Here is a 20,860-nt window from a genome sequence, read left to right as displayed (position 1 = left end):
AATCGTCAAACTTGTGTTTTTTCCGGAAAAGTTGTGCTAGTTATTTTCTAAACTAAAGTATTGAATACTAAATTCGTTTCCGAAAACAATTTGACCGCTATGGCTAAAAATAAGAATTCAAATTCGGCCGAAAGAAAGCTAATATGGGATATTACGAAAAAAACTCAAATATTCTACAAATTTGTAAGACTTTACATTTTTCGCGTGGCCAAGTCAGAAATGCGATTGCATTTTATAAGAAACATGAAACCTGGGAAAGTGTTCCACGTGAAAAGCCCAGAAAAACCACTTTAAACGACGATAGACGGATTTCCAAAATCAGTAGGGCCCATCTGTTCTAGACTTGGACGCAAATCAGGGGGTCAAATGGTGGAAGATTATGGCGTGAATGTGTCAACTCAGACCATAAGAAGACGGCTAAATGAATTTGGGTTATATGGACGCATTGCCTAAAAAAACCATTGCTGTCAATTAAAAATGTTAAAAAGCGCCTTCAATTCGCCAGAGAGCATATTCAAAAAGGTCCCAATTTTCGGAACATGATTGTTTGGAGCGACGAATGCAAATTTAATGTCTTTGGGAGTGATGGTAAACCATATGTACGACGTTCTCCCAACAAACAATTGGACCCCAAATACACGAAGAAGACTATTAAACATGGTGGGGCTTCGATTATGGTCTGGGGCTGTTTCACCGCATCGGGCGTAGGTCTCCTAGGGAAGATAGAAGGCATTATGAACGGCGAAATGGACAGGGACATCCTTGTTAACAATTTATCTGGAGAATATGCCGATAATTTGCCACTTGCCTGGATATTTCAACAGGAGAACGACCCGAAACACACCAGCAAAATAGTCAAGTCGTGGCTTAATCTATGTTTTGCAATGGCCACCGCAGAGCCCCGACTTTAACCCTATAGAGAACTTGTGGAGAATTCTTAAACAAGTCGTTGGCCAAAAAAAAACCAGCAAATAAAAACGATTTGTGGCGAGTTTTGCAAGAAGAGTGGAAGAAAATCGCCCATCAACAGTGCGCACGTCTTGTGGACTCAGTGCCAAAGCGTTGCTCCGCTCTTCTTAAGCAGAAAGGTCATCCCACTCAATATTGAAGTAAATTTATTAAAAGTATAAGGAATATTGGGAAAATTTTAACTTTTTCAACCAATATGTTCCAGGTGGCTTAAGTATGTGAGCAGGACATTTTGGAGATGGTCTCAGATTTTTTAAGTTTTTCGTTGAATATATATTTTTATAACTTGGTTATTCTTCTATTAGAACACTGATATATAGAACTAATGTGACACAAAAAATTGGAGCTGTGAAATAAAAACTTTTCTTAATTTTCGTTTAAATTTTTGGTTGAAGTCTTGTGGCTTAAGTATATGAGCACCACTGTATATAGCGTTGTTGGGATCTGTCTTCTTCTTGTCGTAAAGCCTTGGTGAGTCGGCGTAAAGCTTAATTTAACTGTTGCTTTGCAGATGGCGATCGAAGTAATTGCCATTCGCGCCGCGAACGACGCTTTGCCAGAACCAGCTGCTCTATTTCTGCAATCGTGTGCCTTGTGTTAAGTGCCAAGTTTTGCCTTCGTGGTGTTGCGATTCGAGCCGCTGAAGCCAAAACTGACTCTAGCAAGCTTACGGTTTTGTTGATGTCGTCTTCGCCGGTTAGCTGTGGTGTAAGTTCAATGTGAGAACTTACGTATTTTTTGAATTCGAGCCAGTTTGTGCTGTTAGAGGTTAACATGACGGGGCTGTCATTACTAACTGGCTGTTGGTTTAGGCTAAAGCGTACAGGTGAGTGGTCTGATGATAGATCCGAGAGAGAACTGGCGTTAATCAGATTTCGTGAGATGTTTTTTTGTAACTGCGAAATCAATCAAGTCCGGCAGTTTTCTGGGGTCACTAGGCCAGTGTGTAGGTGAACCAGGAAAAACGCAGTCAAGTTTATTACTAGGTTTTGTAATTGCGTAATACAGTTGGCTACCTTACGGCGTCAGTAGGCGAGATCCCCCGTGCGTATGCTTGGCGTTATAGTCTCCTGCTGCTATAAAGTATTTGCCTAGTGAGTTGAAGTAGTCGATAAACTGGGCTTCGGATATCGTGAATCGAGGAGGACAGTATACCGCTGCTAGAGCTAGATTGTGACAACCCAACTGTATATTGATGGAAGTGCCTTGCAGGTAGTTAGTAGCAAACGTGTTGTGGAAGTGGTGCTTGATGCGGTTTTTAATCAGGATTCCAGTGCCTCCATGGGCCTTTCCATCAGGATGATTGGTATTGTAAAACATATACCCTCGGATTTGGAAATTGTACTTGGTGGTAAGGTGGGTTTCTGCAAGTAACATTACGTCGATTTCATTGGCATTCCACAGTGCAATGCGCAGGGGAGCCATTGATTATTTTGATAAGGTGTTTTGGAGCATCTCAATCAAAATATTTTGATTTGTCAACATACTTTGCATGGTCTTTCGCATAAAAGAAATGAATTTATCCATACTGTGTTGAGTATCATCGTTTCCATTTTATTTTCTGTGTGCTTTGCAGGTTGGTAAGACTGTAGGTGGTTATTGAACATTGTACGCAGGGCTCGTATGACCCGATTTTATAACGCTTGCAAAACTTACGTTTTTATTTATAGTGGAACTGCCGAGTGAAGATCGGGCTGCTGACGAAAAGAAAACTTCAGGTGTGGATTTGGAGGGTAACAATGGTGCTGTTGGTTGATCCGGTTTTTTAACTCCTTGTATACTGGACAGCCTCTGTAGTTTGCTGTGTGTTCTCCTCCGCAGTTACTACACTTTTTGCTATTTGGCTCATTTTTTAATTCACAGAGGTAGCAGAGCGGAGTGTGCAGTAAGATTTGGTGTGTCGGTATTCCTGGCAATTTTCGCACTGGCCCAGTCTGGGCCTTTGCTTTTATGCGGCTCATCAACCGTGATTCTGCGATGCAATAGAAACTGGAGATTGTAGATGGGATGGACTTCGATTTTCTTGAGCACCTTAGAGTCAGGTACAAGCTCCACTTTAAGGAAAGGTTGCGGTTGTTTGTTTCGGTTACGTATATTTGAAACGGTTTTTACGTTAAAACCTTTATCTTTTAGTGCCTGTTCGACTTCAGCAGTGCTTCCGTCTGGTTCGATTCCTTTTTTGACAACTTCTTGACCTTTGCTGCTTTTTGGTGGTAGGTATATTAGTTCTTTTTCTTGGCGCCTAGGAGCTCCGTCAATTTTCTAAAGCTTTCTTCGCTTTTAACTTGGACCTTTGTTTCATGTATGTCTCCTTTACGTGGAAGCTATCTTTACCAATCAGATCGAATATTATATTGACAAGGTGGTTAGAGTTTTTCTCCCGAATATAAAGCGGAGGCGGCCTCGCTTTCTTTTTGTCCGTATCCAAGACTGCAGAAGGTATTTCGTCGGACGTGTCAGCCAGAAGCTCAAATATATTTGCAGTGTTAGAGTTTTGCCACAGTTCCACAGTTCCATTTTATTTTAATGTTTATGTAGCGATCCGTGCCAGTCTGTATGGTCAAACCTTGCTTTTTAATTGAAGCATCTGACGGTGATGCGCTAGTTGCAGTTGATAAGTCCGCTGGCATAGCAGGTAGAACGATCGACTGTATCGGGCATACAGACGAAACTGATGTTATTGTTGTTGTCATTGCATTTACAGTTGCTAATAACGTCACTGTGCTGGTAACCGTGGCCAGGCATGTGGGCAGTTAGGGTGAGGCAGGCCCAGGAAGAGGGGAAATGCCTTTTACCCCGCTTTGCACCGTCGCTGACATAGACGGAGAGAGAGAGCGCGCCCTTTCCACTAAAGGAAATTTGACGACTTTTTCTGGCCAAAACCCATTTTCTGAAAGTCGGAACTTTAAAACAATTCTTAGTGCAACGCATTCACAATAGATTAATCTCCAGTGTTGCATAGCAGAAATGTTTATAGATGGCGCCACAACATAAGTAGCCTTGAAAATGCATATTTTTGATAAAGTCTCATCTTCTAAAAGGGATTTAAAGTGAGTCCAGAAGAGTCCATCAACAAGATGTTTTGTATGTTGTAGAGTATTAAATTCTTGTTTGAATGAATGTTATTATAAAAAACACTTTTTACGATTTTTTCGAGAAATTTTAATTTTTAGGACGTAACCTCAAATTGGCTAACGAAGAGTTCTTTGGCAAGTGGTACGAAGCAACTGGAAAAGTTGCACTATCACAAGTGGAGTTTAAACAGCACAGCTACATTGTAGACCAAGCAAGTAAAAAATTTGACTACCGCTTGACGCAAATGTTCAAGAGCTCTTATGCTATTATAAGTCAGTTGCGCAGGGTGCATGCCGTTTGGCTAGATTCCAAAACTATTATTAATTTACCGGTAACCAAGAAGCCAGTAGGTCGGCCAAATCTGCCTTACAATGCAAAGCAGATCACGCAGAGGGCAAGTATTCTCGAGCTGCTTTTTTTATGCCGCGAAAAGTCTAAATACATGCGCCAAGCAATTATGGCACCAATCAAAAAGCCCGAGACTTTGTCCTCTAACGAGGCATTAGCTCTTTCCAGCTTCCGATTGGCGTTCCTAAATTCCAAGCCTTTTGTTATCAAACTGCCGAGATTATCATTGAGAAATACCCGTGGTTACCAATGACCGCTAGCGTTCATAAATTGCGGTTTCCGCCGGGGACATCATTGAAAGGACCTTAATCTCGAAATAAATTTTACAAATCGTCTGCATCACGCCAGAAAAGACGTATTTCATCGAGCTACAGATACTTCTGATCCGATTATTTCTTCGGTGAATTTGGATAGACGAATTCAGCGACAGAAAAGAATGAATCTTTCATTAGAGGTTTTGGACCTACTAGAATGCTCATCCAATCAGGATGAAAACACGGCGCTCGAGGATGAAAGACCCTTTAATGTATTCGATTTAGAACATTAAGACAACGTTGAGTTGGAAAACGAAGAGCAGGACTTTTTCTAATAGTTGTGTAAGGAAAATGTATTTTTTATTACTATTTATTTCTTTACTAACTGTGTTTTATTACAGGGCTGCAAGATGAATGCGCTGAATATTACTTTCTTTCTTAAAACCTTCTTAAGGCGTGCCACGCCCACTATTTTTTAATAAATAAGCAAACAGTAATATGTTACTGTTGCAAAATCGTTTGTTACTTATTAAAGTAGTACTCTTTAAATCTGAAGAAATTTACATAACTCCCAAAAAAAGGGGCGGTGCCACGCCCTCTATTTTTCTATTTCTAATAGATATTAGCTAATCTAACCCGATGCAAGACACGGAAGCCAAATATCTTGTTCCGTTCTTAAGTTATTAATTTTTTGCCAGAAAAAGTGGTCAAATTTCCCATAGTGCTTACGTTGTGAATAGGCTTGAGTTCGTTGGAAGGTGATGGGGTTAACGATCGCGGTGGATCGACTACTGCAGAAGCTTTTGTTGTTGCTGCTTCGGCTGTCGATACGAAAGAGAAGTATGCATTGCTCTTTTGCAGCGAGAGCCGACGCTCGTCTTGCTTACGTTGGCGCTGCGCCCGAACTTCGTTTGGGTTCATCACCTTATTTTTTTGTTTTTTTTGCTTTTATTTGTATTTTAGTATTAGAAGCACTAATTAAAAACACAAAATAATAGTAACTTGCGACTTTTCATCGCAATAAGCGTCTTTTTGCCGTTTATTTTTATTTTATATCGGGTTTTTTTTTTCCACGATTGTCTTTCGGAGCACAAGAGAAATAAGTGCACGTCTGCACTCGCCGACGTTCAAAGCTGCATTCTAAGTAACTTGTTTCCTGTAGTGTTCTTAGTTTTAACCAATAAGTAGCCCGATCCGGTTTTTTTTTGCATGACTCCACTTCTCCTCCGCATGCAAAATCAATGGTTTTTTAATAAGTAAGGTTGATACATTTTCAAAAGATTTATTCTCGGTTCTGTTGATTACGATGTGTTTTGGTTCGCCCAGGTTTTTATGGTATATTGATGTTCTGCATATGTCAGGCGGATTTTCCAATGTTGTTGTTTTTTATTGAGCTGGCGCCCGGCATGTGAATTTGTGTTTGATGTGTTTGTTGCTTTTGTTTTTTGAGAAGTCTGTTTTGGGCCCTTATTTGTTTTTTGCTGGTAAGCTAGTGGACGCTGCTGTTGGCGATTTGCACTACGGGAACTCGGAAGTAACACGTCCTATAACACATTTGCTTTGCTAAGGGCATAATCAATTTTGACTTTCTCATCTCAGCCGTTCAAAAAAATTGCTATTAACGCCCATAACAAAGCGGTCAAGAACAAACGCTGATAAATGATCGCCAAATTTGCACGACATCGCAAACTCTAGTATGCTACCCTTCAGCTTGAATTGCCGAGTGAAAGCTTTTACGGTCACGGAAGACTATTGTCGGCGGTGTGTAGTGTTTGCTAAGTAGTTTACAAAGCTCCTTGAATGTTTTTGATACTGGAAATCGTGGGCTGCATGAATTATGCAAGACTCGAAAGATTTGTCGAAGACTGGAACATTGCTAGGTTGGTAAAAGGTAACAGATACGTCTTTTTTTTCTTCTTTTGTCATTTTTATTTCTTCGTATTTACGATATATGTTGGTGCGCTTCAACTAATTTTATTTGATTGATTTGGTCATGAGAAACGCATTGATTGGCAATTACTTAACGAAAAAAATTTATTCTTACATACCTAATTATAAATGTACTGTATAAACTGGGATTTGTTATGATAAGAAACCGCGGTCTCTTTCGCATTTGAACGTTAACTTTAAACTTTATAACTCAAATAACTTAAGATAGCTGATATTAATGCTTTTAAAATTTTCGGCAATTAAGTGTGTTTTCCGTAAATTCAGACACATTTTATTCAATTTCAAAATATTTTAGTGCTATAAAAACCTTGTCAATGTTTTTATTTTTATTACTATTTATTATTATTTTTATTTTTGAAATCTATCATTTACATAGTTTGTCTGAATATACATATAAGGAGCAGCGTTATTTTTTGGTCGCTGCAGTAAAAATCAGATCAAGTATAAAAACTATTTTTATGCATTAAGCTTGATTTTTTCAGCTCCTTGCTGTAACATACAACAAAAGTAATTATTATTAGACCGTTGCAATCAAAAAACAAGGAAGAACGCTATAGCCGAGTACCTCGACTATCAGATACCCGTTACTTTGCTATGCAAGCAGCAAATCGAGATTTAAATACGCCACCTACCGGCGGTAGACAGATTTAAGCGTTATGGGCGTTAGAGTGGGCGTGGCAAAATTTTTTTTTGGATCAATCGATAGGTATTGACGAGACCAATACATTTCATTTAAAATTTTGTATCTAGCATGAAAACTGTGGCCGTCACAGGTTTGGGCGGTTTGTGGGCGTTAGAGTGGGCGTGGCAATTTTTTTTCGGGTCACTCGATAGTTATTGATGAGAAGAATACACATATGTTAAAATTTTTATTCTAGCATCAAAACTGTAGGAGCCACAGTTTTGGGCGGTTTGTGGGCGTAAGAGTGGGCGTGGCACATTGCTTAAACAAACTTGCGCTGCGTAAGAAGCTCAGGAATCTGCACGCCAAATCTCAATAGCCTAGCTCCCATAGTTTCCGAGATCTCAGCGTTCATCCGGACGGACATGGCTAGATCGACTCGGCTAGTGATCCTGATCAAGAATATATATACTTTATGGGGTCGGAAACGCTTCCTTCTGCCTGTTACATACTTTCCGACGAATCTAGTATACCCTTTTACTCTACGAGTAACGGGTATAATAAATCTGATTCTTATAAACAAACACCAACAATCAGAAATTAAACTAAAAGGCTTTTTGAAGATGGCTTTGCTAAGCACCAAAATATTTTAAATATATTACACGCTTTGATTTTTTAAAATTGTAATGAATGTCTGGTTTTACAGCAAAAATTAAATGCCGACAATTTTTTACCTACACTGGTAGAAAAAACATCGTAAATGTCACTTTTTCGCCAACGTTTTAACTATTTTTCCCAGCGGTTTAGATCCTAACATGAAAATCGTAAAAACGAAAACGTTAAATAGTTAAATATTTTTTAAATAATTTCGTAGTAAGTCCAACGATTTTTTAATTTCGATCAAATATGTTAAAATAGTACAAAATGATTAAATTAAATACAAGGGTGGTCAAAAGTATTTTCACAAAAAAAAAGTTAAATATATTCATAATTTGAACTTACATCTTGTTAACTTTGGCATCAATGGAAAGGTAATTTAAATGCCGTTTGAATGATACAATACATTTCTTAACTCATTCAGTACTTATTGAAAAGGACGAATTTGTGTGAAAATGTCCTTTTTGAACTTTTTTCCTCGACTTGAAAACTTAAATTTTTTGATGCAAAAAGTTTCTTCATACAAAAATAATAGTAACTGCAAAAAGAATTTTTCAAAAATCATTTTGCTTATATTTTTTATGGTTTTTTAAAGGTGACACTGTCGGAAAAAATTTGTATGAAAAAGAGAAAAATGTGCCTAAAATGCATGTTTCTAAGCATTTTCAAAAAATCATAAAAAATATAAGCAAAATGATTTTTGAAAAATTCTTTTTGCAGTTACTATTATTTTTGTTTGAAGAAACTTTTTGCATCAAAAAATTTAAGTTTTCAAGTCGAGGAAAAAAGTTCAAAAAGGACATTTTCACACAAATTCGTCCTTTTCAATAAGTACTGAATGTGTTAAGAAATGTATTGTATCATTCAAACGGCATTTAAATTACCTTTCCATTGATGACCAAGTTAACAAGATGTAAGTTCAAATTATGAATATATTTAACTTTTTTTTTGTGAAAATACTTTTGACCACCCTTGTATGTTCCATAGTAAAAAGTATTATATTTTTATGTTTCTTTTAAGTATTTTCATATTTAGTTCCAGTAAATAGAATATTTCATTTGAATGGTTTTTATAGTTAAAATAATAATAGCCCGCCTTAAAGCTCAGCATATTTTTATTTGGATTAAATAATTCTCATATTTAAAGCAGACTGGGATGAACTTTAATAAAAAATACAAATTTTATTTAAATTAAATATAATCCCAGTTAAAAGAACTATACTTTATTTTTGATTTAAAAATAGTATTTAAGCCATACTATTATGGTGCATATTCAATTTAAACCGATCCGTAGTTTAAAACAAGCGTGATTTATATTTAAAAATGCCACAAATAAGTATGCAATGTGTTTTTATTTAAAATAAACTTAAACATATCATCCAAACAATTGTTCTGCTTACATTATTTTTTTTTACCATGCTAACACGTTATCATTATTTTTGTTTTAAATACATTTGTACTTAACGTAACTCTTAGAATTTATATAATACATATGCATAGGGCAGCTAGTAAAGTTTGCAACACTCGTACGCCTGCATGTGCGTTCAAAACTTTCCGAGTCCAGTAGTGAGAAATTCTTTCGCTTGTTGGTTTCCTTAATGACGGCAGACAATATAGAGTAAATGTAGTCCTTGGAATCTGTGAATAAGAATATGTTATTAGATTTTTGGTAATTTAGAAAAAGTCAAGCGTATTATAAGAAGATAAAATTTAACCTGCAAAAAGTTTAGTTTAAATTTATTAAAATTATATATTACCGATTGATACAGTTTTTTGAGCTGTCTTTGATAGTTTATGACACTCTTTGTTTTGTATTTGCTCTTCATAAAAAACCTTTTCCTTGCTTCTTTCTCAGGGTACAATATGTTGAAATCAATTTATATCTATACAGAAAAAGTTAAGTAGTTTTATATTAAGTTTCGAGTAGGTTGTTTTATACATAAGGATTTAAATAAGACCAAAATATTTTTTTAATTTAATTTGTTTTTATTTAAAAAAAATTAAAAATTAGATAAGTGTAATATCGGCCAATTCCTGAAACACGTGTTTACCACTTATCGAAGTATTCGCAAAAAAAACTTTTAATAAAATCGAAAATGCGAAAAATTATTTTTTGTGAATTCCGAATATAAACCGAATTCGCTCTTAAAAGAATGTTGGATCAGTAAATTAACTCAAAGAGAAAAATCACGTAAAAGAACAAAAAAATATAATAAAGATTTAGGTGAAACGACTGCGACGCCACAGAGCAGAATGCAACGCCAGCAAAGCGTCTTTTTTGCGGCTTTTTAGTGTTTTTCTTCTCGTGCATTCTACTCCTTTGATCTAGTTTGCGCGGGCTTTCTCTTAATTTCCTTTCGTATTCTTCATTTCTTTCGCGTATTTTTTATCCACTTCATGTTTATTACACAACCGTATGTCTTTTTTTGTTTTAAATGTAATGCTCTTTTAAGCTTTAATTTCTTCAAATGTATTATCTAAATTATCACGAAATAATAACGCGCACAACAAAGAAGAAACTCAAGGAAAAATGCGACAAAAAAAACATGGACATGCACATGCCTTAATATTAAGTAATTATTGTATTTTTATTTGACTCACCTTTTTGATGTACTTTTCACTTTTTTACTTCACTTATTTGAACACTTGTCTCTTAAACTCTCTCTCTCTCTAAAAACTAAAACTCTATTAATCACTTTTTCATCCGATCAGGAGAACCGCTTGCTTCGAAGTGATCGCGGGATTCGCTACAAAGCGGAGTGTCAAAATATTTCGTATATACATACATACATATGCATGTGTGCAAAAAGGACGGACAAATTCTGTCGCGTGCCGTTACTTTACAATAGAGGTCAAAGTAATGGGGAAGAAAATTACAAAATATGTACAAATAAGTCCTTAAGTTTAATAACTTGTATACGTCAATTTAGTAATATTTATTTTATTTTATAATATTTATATATTATATGACCATATCTTATTGTCAAAACATCGATACACAAGAAATATTAATGTTCTTATGCACATACATATTTTCTTGACCACCAATGTACAAATGCGAATGGAAAAAGAAGACGCGCTTGCGTTTGCCGTTTTGCTTGTTCATATTTATCTCTAATTTGTCTGAATGTATGTAAGTATGCACATTGTGCCGTTGGTTTTACGGCCCAGCGTTTACAATACACGCACCTTTTTTCTTTGGCTAAGCATGTTTTTGTACTTTTAATAGTAAATTACAAAGCCAAAACTTATGATATTTGTCATGGAAATAGAAAGAGGCTGCCGGTGGTTGGGCAGCCGTAACTAAAATCCTTTTCTTTAAATATTTAAGCTGTTTTTCTTTTGCAAATTATTAATAATTTAAATTATGTTGTGTATATACATACATATGTACATACATATATAATTTGATTTATAATTTACAATTATTTGGTCAAATACAAATTTTGAAAACGTTTCAAAGTAAAAGAGTAAATATTTCGAACAAATTGAAAAAGTATTTACTCGAAATATAAAAAACCATCAAATATACTATGAATTGAACTACTTTTTATAATAGTTAAAACCAAGATGGCCACATTGGATTTGAATGTGACTAACTTGTTTTTAAATAAAAATCACTTTGAATTGAATACTTACATATTTGACATACGGCTTAAATATGTTTTTTATTTAAATGAAAGGTTTTAATATTTAATAAGACTAGGCATGGGAGTAAAAAAAATCAAATAAAAATATATTTGATTTCACTTCGCGTTTTTTCTACCAGTGTATGAAGAAGTTAATTTTAAAAGCTTCGAACATTACAATCAGCTCGTTAAATTTATTTGAGATATAAAGTTTTCATTAATACACCACCAAGACGGTAGGTGCCAAAGGCTAGGTGCCGCTAAAAAATGTATGTAGGTGGCACTATGGGCTAGGTGTTAGTGAAAAAAGAAGAGCTGCTTTAAGCATATATTCCATCCTCTCGCACTCCCTTAAGCTGAGTAACGGGTATCTTATAATCGAGGTCATCATCTGTAGCGTTTTCTCTTGGTTTCTTGTGTGCTTTCCTTTTGTAATTAGTCTAAGCAAAGTTAAAATTAAATTAATGTACTTCTCACCTTTGCCATTACTATCGAGAAAGGCGTTCTGATAGGTCGCCCTATCCGCTTGTAAACAATTGCGAAGGCCACTATTGTGCGAGAATTCCAAGTTTTGTGCTATAAATTTATATTCCTCCGAACACTGCCCGCCGGGCATTTTCAGATGTGAAAACTTGTTTAACCCTCTGAACGGCATTGGCACATTGCTTCGCATCGCCGAGCTTAAACTGATCAAACCAAAGCAATCATAGGACTGTACAAGGGGATCTTTGCAAAAACTTAAGCTGCCTAGCACTGCATTGAAACTGTTGTAGGTGGTGATATTAATGCTTGATATATAGGAATGTGCCCGAGTCACAGTGGAAGAGAATCGAGTTGTCTTAGCAGTGTCCACATTAATTGGAAGAGAAATTCGGTTAGAGTCCATAAAATTTCCAAGTGCGACACTGAAGCAAAATGGTTGAACGTCTATGTAGAGTAGGTAAACATAAAAATAATTAATATAAAGCAATACAAGTGGCTTAAAACTTGCAACCTTTAATCGAAAGTCTAATTTACCTGTCCTCTTAACATGGAAAAATCCAATAGGTAAACGTCCTTTATGTAGCATAGTTAGCTTGCCCGGTGTTACGAACATTATCGTTAAAAGAAAATTTATTTTCTATAACAAACCAAATCATTGGAGGTGAAGAAATATCGATGGAAACATCGATCCATCTAAGTTTTTCCTTTTTTTCTAAACATCGATGTTTTTTTGGACTATCGATGTTTTTAGGGCCATCACGGTTCAAATGAGGGCGAAAGCGCGCTAAAGCCTAGTACTCACATCAGATGAGCTAAGGAAATACCAGAAAAAATACCGGATTTCGCGAGTGAATTTTCGATGAACGCCGTAAGCCGCGGTCCAAAGAATAAGAAATTTAATCTTAGGTGGTGTTCGTGCAGAAGCGGTGGGGAATTTAAAAATTAAAAATGCAAGAAAAACGGTTAAGGTGGTCAGTGCAGATGAAAAAAAGACGCCTAATCCAAGCTGTTACCCATTATTATGGGACTTGACCGACAGGAAGCAATACCACAACGGAGCAAATCAGCAGAATAGTTGAAGCGCTGAAGAAGATCCACTAGAGAATCCCAGTGAAAAGGAACGTGGGATATCGCTCGATATCCGATACGCTCTCCATTGAGGACTCCACCTCCACCAGTTACTTGACAGCTAAAGCGAAGATGGAGAAAATGAGGTCGCTCGCTGAGGGACAGCTGGAGGAGCCATTACCAGACATTACTGGCCAGCCTATTGGGACTTAAAGCTGGACTACAGATGGCGCGGGAAAGATGGCGAAGCATCCGTGGGACGAGAAGGAAGCATTGCCCTTCTAATTTACATAAATAAAAACATTCGCTGAACATTTTTTATTTTTATTTTAATTTCTTTGTGCACAAGCTGACTCTTCTTTTTTAAATTGCACCAATTGATTTCTTTTCCGTTTGGCAACACGCCCAGCTGCTTGACAGTAAGACCATGCCACATGCATTGCGGGTGAACTTTGAAAACATCGGTCACACTACAAAGAATACGATTGTTAACTGTTACATTTCTCCTATTATGTTTAATTATTCGCAACTGGAGCAATTTAAAAAACAGTCTGCTGGTGCACAAAGAAATTAAAATTAAAATAAATGAAGTGTTCAACGAATGTTTTTATTAGTTTAAATTATAAGTTTAAGGCTTCCTTCTCGTTCCGCGAATGCTTCGCAATCTTTCCCGCGTCATCTGTAGTCCAGCTCCGAGTCCCAATAGGCTGGCCAATAATGGCTGGTGATGGCTCCTCCAGCTGTCCCTTAGCGGGCGACCTTACTTTCTCCTCCCTATAGAAGCCGGCGCGTCCTCCATCTCCGCTTTAGCTGTCAAGTAACTGGTGGAGGTGGAGTCCTCAATGGAGAGCTTGTCGGAGATCGAGCGATATCCCACGTTCCTTTTCACTGGGATACTCTAGTGGATCTCCTCCAGAGCTTCAACTATTCTGCGGATTTGCTCCGTTGTGGTTTTGCTTCCTGTCGGTCAAGACCCATAATAATGGGCAACAGCTTGGATTAGGCTTTTTTTTTTCATCTGCACTGACCTCCTTAACCGTTTTTCTTGCATTTTTAATTTTTAAATTCCCCACCGCTTCTGCACGAACACCGCCAAAGATTAAATTTCTTATTCCTTGGACCGCGGCTAACGGCGTTCATCGAAAATTCATTGGCGATATCAGGTATCAGGAAAAACAGACGCGACAAAAAGCTTCAGCCGCCTGTTTGCCTCTCGCTCACTCTTATGGTTAGCTCGCGGTTTTCGTCGATGTGAGTACTAGGCTTTAGCAACGACACTGGATCGGTGTAATAAGGAACAACGATTTTAATTATACCCGTTATTCGTAGACTAATAGCCTGCTTACACTAGGAAACTAGAAATGGGCAAAAGTAGTATTGGCTGGGTACTTAGTATTCTTATATTCGTTGTCCATCGTCGGTGATTAATCGCTAGAGAATCTGACGTTGCACTCCAGTAAATATGGAATATTATTTGGAACAACAGCCTGACACGAAAATAAAAATGAATAACCTTATTTATTATACATTCTTTTTTATTTTAAACGCAGTCAAACCAAAATTATATCTTCAGGAATTGAATAATGGCTGTCGTGATTTTTCGTTCAAATTTTAAGCAAAAAGAACACGCACGCAGTGAAACATGGTTCATCCGTGTCCGGACAGACGGACATGGCCATGTATATCGACTCTGCTAGTGGTCCGGATCGAGAATACATACACTTCACTATAATAACTTCATAATAATGTGAATGTTCAACGTGTTTTTGTTTATGTTTAGTAGCCGTCATCTTGTTCTCCACCTTGGCAGCATCGTCCCGACGGATACTCAGCAACTTTTCCCAATATGCCAACATGGCCATTGGATGAGAGGGAGCTGGATTAGAAAGGGGGTTGATTTGCTGGTACTGCAGGAAGTCGCCCAGCATCCTGGCACTGGCTGCTAATGGCTCCGCCAGCTGTCCCTTAGCAGGTGGCCATCTTTCCTCTTTTTTTTTAGAAACCAGCACGTCCTCCAGCCTCGCTTTAGCTGCCGAGTAGCTGGTGGGGGTGGAGTTTAGAAGTTTCCCAATGGAGGGCTCGTCGGAGATCGTATATCTGGTGGTTCTGCAGAAAGTATACTATTGTTAGGACAACGTATCATAATTCTGTTGACCAAAATCTACTTTCTTTGCCAGTAAACGTCCATGTAGGAATCGAAATCCCTCTCGGTTTTCTCCTTTCCAATGGGCTTCTTCATTGGGCGATCTTCCGAAGCTTTGATTTGGCGTCTCTTATCATCTACACTGACCTCTAGCAGGCGTATTTGGCGTGGTTTTTGGGTTATTCCTTCCATTTTTTCCACACAACCAAATCTGGTATTTTATCTTGTATTTCCTTATACCTATTCACAAAGAGGCGGTTTCCGCTTAAGCGTAGTACTCAGGTCGGCTAAGAGTTTCACTAGTCGAAAAATCTTATTCTTTGTAGTGTGACCGAAGTTTTCAAAGTTAAACCGCAATGCATGTGGCAAGGTCTTACTGTCAAGCAGCTGGGCTTGTTGCCAAACGGAAAACAAATCAATTGGAGCAATTTTGTTCCTGAACGGTTGCAGTCTTTAATAACTTCCCATCATTAGGCGCATAATGCCATCTCTATCTTATGTAACACAAAACCAACATACATATATATATATACTTTTTTCCTGTCCGGCAACGCTGCTACGACGGCGTCTTTTTGTGAAATTCATATCAGTATCAAATAGGCTTCGCAACTGGCAAGAATAAAATTACATACAGTCCACACATCCAAGTCGTTTATATTTCTAACCATATTGCTGGTCCATCGTTCCGGATTCTTGGACAGTTTTGAAGTGCTTTGATTCTCAGAGTAATTGTTTGCAATGGAACAATTAAAATCATAAGTGAAAAGCCGTGCCAGACTCAAGTCCAACATCACACGTGTCTTGGCATGGGCTGAACAAACGGAGATTGCTACACACACAGAGATCGTCACACGGATAGAGCTTCTAAATGAAGTTTGGAAGGAGTTCAACCAGTTCAGCGATTGCATTGCGCTTCACGAGGAAGTGGAAGGTTATGTCGATCCGGAGATCGACAATGCGGTCCACGAAGCAAAATACCTAAGGGCAAGCGCTATTCTCAAGGAAAGGAGTAATGATCTTCAACCCTGGACATCTACGAGCGGTGCGAGTGGCAGCAACAGGCTACACTCAAGCAACGATGCAATCTTGAACTTGCTGCAACAAAACTAACAACTATTTGAGCGACTTGCTGTAAGTCAGAGCACACCAAACACGCCTGATCATGTTGGTGGTGACGTCACATTAGCGAGTTCTCGGAACTCGGTACTCACGGCGAATTCAAATCTGAGCGAATTGCCTAAAATTCAAATCAAACGGTTCTCGGGCAACTACACAGAGTGGCCATCCTTTCAAGACATATATGAAAGCACAATTCGTAACAAACAGCATTTAACCACTCCCAGAAGTTCCATCACTTAAAAACACTACTCGTTGATGAGACTGCCAACTTGGTTCGACACTTGGTAATTACGGACACGGCTTACAACACTGCATGGGAACGTCTTAAGGAAAAATACAATCGTCCACGGCACATTGTAAACTCGATTTTGGAACAGTTTATGAGCTTGCCAGCAACTACAAAGATCGATGCAACAGTCTTACGGAAGGTTTCGGACGGAGCAAACGAAATTCTTCGTGGATTGGAAGCGGTGAATCAGACGGGGCGCGATTGTTGGATCATTTATCTAGCCCTAGAGAAACTTGACGCTGACACACGGCGCAGGTGGATTGAGCGCAGCATGGAGACAGATTCACCCACTCTAGAGGAATTCTTCAAGTTTCTCGATTCTCGCTGCGAGGAACTGGAGCTGAGCAAGAGGGAGCTTGCGACTGGAAGCAAGACAACAACACATCCTGAAAAACCAAAAAGGATCACACAATCGATGGTTGCGGTTAAAAGTAGTGGCTGCACCAAATGTAGTTCTACGGAGCACACTCTATATGGCTGTCAGCAGTTTCTGTATATGTCTGGACTGCAGAGGCGATCATTTGTGAAGGAGAAATCACAATGCTACAACTGCTTGCGACCTGGTCATGGGGTCAACAGGTGCAAGTCAACATACAAGTGCAGGCAATGAAAAGGAAATCATCACTCCCTTCGTCATGTCCAACCGAATCCACAGGATAGTGGGAATCTTGCCCAGATAGCGGAGGGGGACGAGCAAAACTTAAGCGCGTCTAACACAAACTCAGTGACACTCAGTCATTTGGCCCAAGGAGCGGGCACCCAAAAGGTTGTATGTGCACAAGGCACTGCAAAATCTACTCATCTAACGGAAATCAAACGAAGCATATTACCAACTGCTATGGTGTATGGTAAAAACGCAAAAGGTGACCACGTAACATGCCGTCTTCTATTAAACACATCCAAGCTCTCGGACTGATACGGTCGGCATCACGCATTTTGGTTACGGGAATCTCTTCCGTAAAAGCAGACACGACAAGGGGATGCAGCACGCTGCAAATCAAGTCTCGCATATCCGATGATCGTTTGGTTGTCTATGATGTACGACAACAAGGGTAATCTTATCGCTATTTCGTCGGTATTCGGATGGGTAATCACTTCACTCAACACATCGAACGCAAGCAACGCTATTGCACTAACCACAACAATGGATATCGACAACATGCTTCAGAAGTTTTGGGAACTGGAGAACGTTCAACGCAACACGAAATTGTAACCGGAAGACGACCAGGTCGAGAAGCACTTTTTCGCCACCCACAGTCGCGATGAAAACGGGAAGTATATCGTTGAACTTCCATTCAACACAGAAAGTCCCGAATTCGGAGAAACTCTACAGGGAGCTCTTAAACGTTTCAAATCGGCGGCAGCTGCGGACACAGTACGTATACTTTATGCGGGAGTATATCAATCTAGGGCACATGCGTGAGGTGCCGCCAGAGGAAATCGCTACTGGGAATCACTTCTTTCTTCCCCACCACCCAGTGCTAGGCCGAAAACTTCGAGTGATCTTTTATTATTATTCTTGGACGTTGATGCACTATGGTCAGTACAAACAAGTGGCCCTTACGACACCAAGCAATGCTTGTTACGCGCGGAGCCCTAAACCGATTTGGGCAAGTAAGCGAAATCGCGGACATGGAAAAAGACGACATAACAATAGACAGTTTAAAATACATGCTCACATAGAATGGCTAGTAACATAGAAATTTATAAATTATTGGATGATAGAAAATACATAAGTTTATCATAATTAGTTGCATTAGGGCTATGAAACAGTAAGACGTGACACAGTGCATTATAGTCATCACAGAGAACCCGAAAAGTATCATGAATGGCATAATTGGATCTACAAATTGGCAGGGACAACGGACGAAAACGACGAACTGTTCTACAGGGTACATTCCAGTTGAGGGAACTAAGAAGGAAGGGAGAGTCGACATCACCATTAATTAATTTATGCAAAAACATAACTCCATGACACTTTCTACGATGGTTCAGGGTTGGTAAGTCCAGCAGGCGCAACCTCGCATGATAAGAGGGCAATCGACTTCCTGTGTCCCAGCTTAAACCTCTCAAAGCAAATAAAAGGAATTGTTTATGAACGGACTCTAACATATTTTGGTAACAGCTAATTTGTGGTGACCATATACACGAGCAATATTCCATTGACGGACGAACAAGAGAAACATACAAAAGCTTTGTTGTGTATGGATCATCAAACTCCCTTGACCAGCGCTTCATAAACGCCAGGAGACTTCTGGCTTTGTCAGTTATAGTAGATATATGGTCTTTAAAACTAAGTTTATGATCAAATAGAAAGCCAAGATCCTGAACAGAAAAAATACGTTCGAGGGCGTTATTTCCGATAGAATAAGAGTACAGAGATGGATTACTACGATAAAAGGTTATAAAGTTACATTTAGAATAGTTCAAATTCAACATGTTAATCATGCACGACGTATACAAACAATCAAGATCTAATTGAAGGTCATTATATGAATTAGGTAAACACATGGACAATCATAGCTTGACATCATCTGCATACATTAAAACAGTTGACGATTTTATGACATAAGGTAGATCATTAATCATTAAGCCAAAAAGTAAAGGTCCCAGGTGGCACTCCAGAAGTAACATTAATTATTTTGGAAATTTTATTATTAAAACAGACCATTTGAGTTCTATTAGAAAGGTAGGAAAGTATCCACTCTAGTAGGTTGGGTGGAAAACCTAAAAGGGACAATTTATAAATAAGAATCCTGTGGTTCACTGAATCAAAAGCTTTAGAAAAGTCGGTATAAATCACATCAGTTTGATGATGTGTCAGAAAACCTCTAGTAATTAAAGACGTAAATTCAAGTAGGTTTGTAGAAGTAGAGCGACATCTAGTGAAGCCATGCTGACAAGGTGAAATAATAGACCTGCAATGATGCTGGAACTGACAGGTAATAATTTTTTCAAAAAGTTTAGGAATAGAACTGAGTTTAGCAATACCACGGTAGTTTGAGATATCGGACTTGTTCCTTTTTTTAAGCAATGGGATAATAAAGGATTCCTTCCATATGGATAGAAATCTAAATTGACTTAGGGACAGATAAGGGAAGAGCAAGATAAGATGAACAATTCCTAAGTATACAACTTGGTATTCTGTCAGGACCCGGTAAAAATGAGAGCTTGAGAGTATCAAGACTCTGAAGAACATCGGAAACATTAATCACTGGCTTAAAGATAGAGTTCAAATGAGATAGTGGGTATGGATAATCTTTATTAATGACACTATTGCATTTCGTATATGTCGATTGAAAAAAGTCTGCGAATTAGTTGGAAATATCATTATCATCAGATGCTACATTATTATTGAGAAAAAGAGAAGGAGGGAAGCAGTTAGATTTCCGTTTAGAATTGACGGAACGAGATAGGTAATTTTTGTAACAGTCAGAATTGTACTGGACAAATTCCACCTTAGCTGAACTATATTTGGTGAAGTCTGTCTGTAAGCCGGATATTTTGAACCGTTTAAATAGTCTGGTTTTTTATTTTTTAGATAAGATAGTTGACGGGTAAACCGTGGAGAGCTGTAAGAATTCTTCATGGAGGAAAGAGCGAAATGTTCATCAAATAGACGGTAAAGGACCTCATAAAAGTACCTATCTGCATCATCAACAGGAATGTCAACTAGAAAGGACCAGCTTACTGTCGATAAAGATTCCACTAGTCTGCCGTAATCAGTCCTCTTAAAACACAACTGCAGCTGTACATTTATTGCAGTCCTAGGATTATTAAAAAATACATTAATATAGATCTGAAGGGTAGGATGATAACAATCCTCAGGTAAAGATAGTGGCGAAATACGACTAGCTTCAGCATCGCTACTATCAAAAACAAAGATTGAGTCAAGAAGGCGACCAATGATAGTTGAACAAGACCATCAATAAAATCATTTTGCGTCCTAGGAATCATTGTCAATGAGTCCTTACCCTCCAACCAAGAGATATTAGGAAGATTAAAGTCACCAAGCACAATAAGTTGGTCAGTTTCAGCAAGCAACAATTAGATTGAATGTATGGCGAACAGGTGCTATAGATACACATTAAATTCAGAGCCAGGGGATATATACGAGCAGGTTAAAAAAATGTTACCTTTTGGGAAAGATAATTTTACTGAAATAAATTCAATACCTGATGATTCAGAAACATCAACAAACTCAGAAGTTAAATTGGATTTGACTCCAATAAGAACGCCTCCAACACGACGAGTC

The 20,860-nt window shown here is 38.1% G+C and overlaps 3 protein-coding genes across 11 annotated transcripts in view; 1 reads left to right on the top strand and 2 right to left on the bottom strand.

The window, feature by feature from the left end:
* The window catches only part of LOC139354746 (uncharacterized), a 125,163-nt gene extending 112,476 nt beyond the window's left edge, over positions 1-12,687 (bottom strand). For 4 of the 9 annotated variants that reach the window (XR_011605599.1, XM_070998987.1, XM_070998988.1 and 1 more), the window contains exons 1-2: positions 12,521-12,686; positions 11,981-12,430 (exon numbers count right to left, since the gene is read on the bottom strand). Coding sequence is in view for 4 of the 9 variants with exons in the window: in XM_070998987.1 (XP_070855088.1) it covers positions 11,981-12,430; positions 12,521-12,599 (529 nt within the window). In the remaining 5 variants the exon portion in view is untranslated. Of the gene's footprint in view, positions 1-5,375; positions 7,086-9,207; positions 9,513-9,631; positions 9,758-10,475; positions 11,930-11,980; positions 12,431-12,520 lie in introns of those variants that run through there. The other 5 variants (XR_011605600.1, XR_011605601.1, XR_011605603.1 and 2 more) reach the window with 5 other exon arrangements.
* Positions 12,688-14,471: 1,784 nt separating this feature from the next.
* LOC139354747 (uncharacterized) lies at positions 14,472-15,725 on the bottom strand. The gene is made up of 2 exons (XM_070998992.1): positions 15,220-15,725; positions 14,472-15,160 (listed from the first exon to the last, which is right to left on the bottom strand). Exons 1-2 carry the CDS (start codon positions 15,387-15,389, stop codon positions 14,659-14,661), a joined length of 672 nt encoding a protein of 223 aa, XP_070855093.1. The 5' UTR covers positions 15,390-15,725; the 3' UTR covers positions 14,472-14,658.
* Positions 15,554-17,215, top strand: LOC139354733 (uncharacterized). The gene is made up of 3 exons (XM_070998968.1): positions 15,554-15,567; positions 15,974-16,239; positions 16,524-17,215. The coding sequence occupies exons 1-3, from the start codon at positions 15,554-15,556 to the stop codon at positions 17,213-17,215; spliced, it is 972 nt and encodes a 323-aa protein (XP_070855069.1).
* Positions 17,216-20,860: the final 3,645 nt, after the last annotated feature.

Source organism: Drosophila suzukii, unplaced genomic scaffold (assembly GCF_043229965.1).
Source record: "Drosophila suzukii unplaced genomic scaffold, CBGP_Dsuzu_IsoJpt1.0 scf_19, whole genome shotgun sequence".
NCBI classification, from domain to species: Eukaryota; Metazoa; Arthropoda; class Insecta; order Diptera; family Drosophilidae; genus Drosophila; species Drosophila suzukii.
The sequence above is the reverse complement of the archived record's forward strand: the minus strand, read 5'-3'. Positions and strand labels throughout refer to the sequence as shown.

Excerpts from the sequence above, each read along its gene's own strand:
- LOC139354747 (XM_070998992.1), bottom strand. The coding sequence starts at position 15,389 with ATGGAAGGAATAACCCAAAAACCACGCCAAATACGCCTGCTAGAGGTC. Across the intron at positions 15,161-15,219 it reads GACGTTTACTGGCAAAGAAA|AACCACCAGATATACGATCT; the intron begins GTAGATTTTGGT and ends TACTTTCTGCAG.
- LOC139354733 (XM_070998968.1), top strand. Across the intron at positions 16,240-16,523 it reads ACCCTGGACATCTACGAGCG|CATTTAACCACTCCCAGAAG; the intron begins GTGCGAGTGGCA and ends CGTAACAAACAG.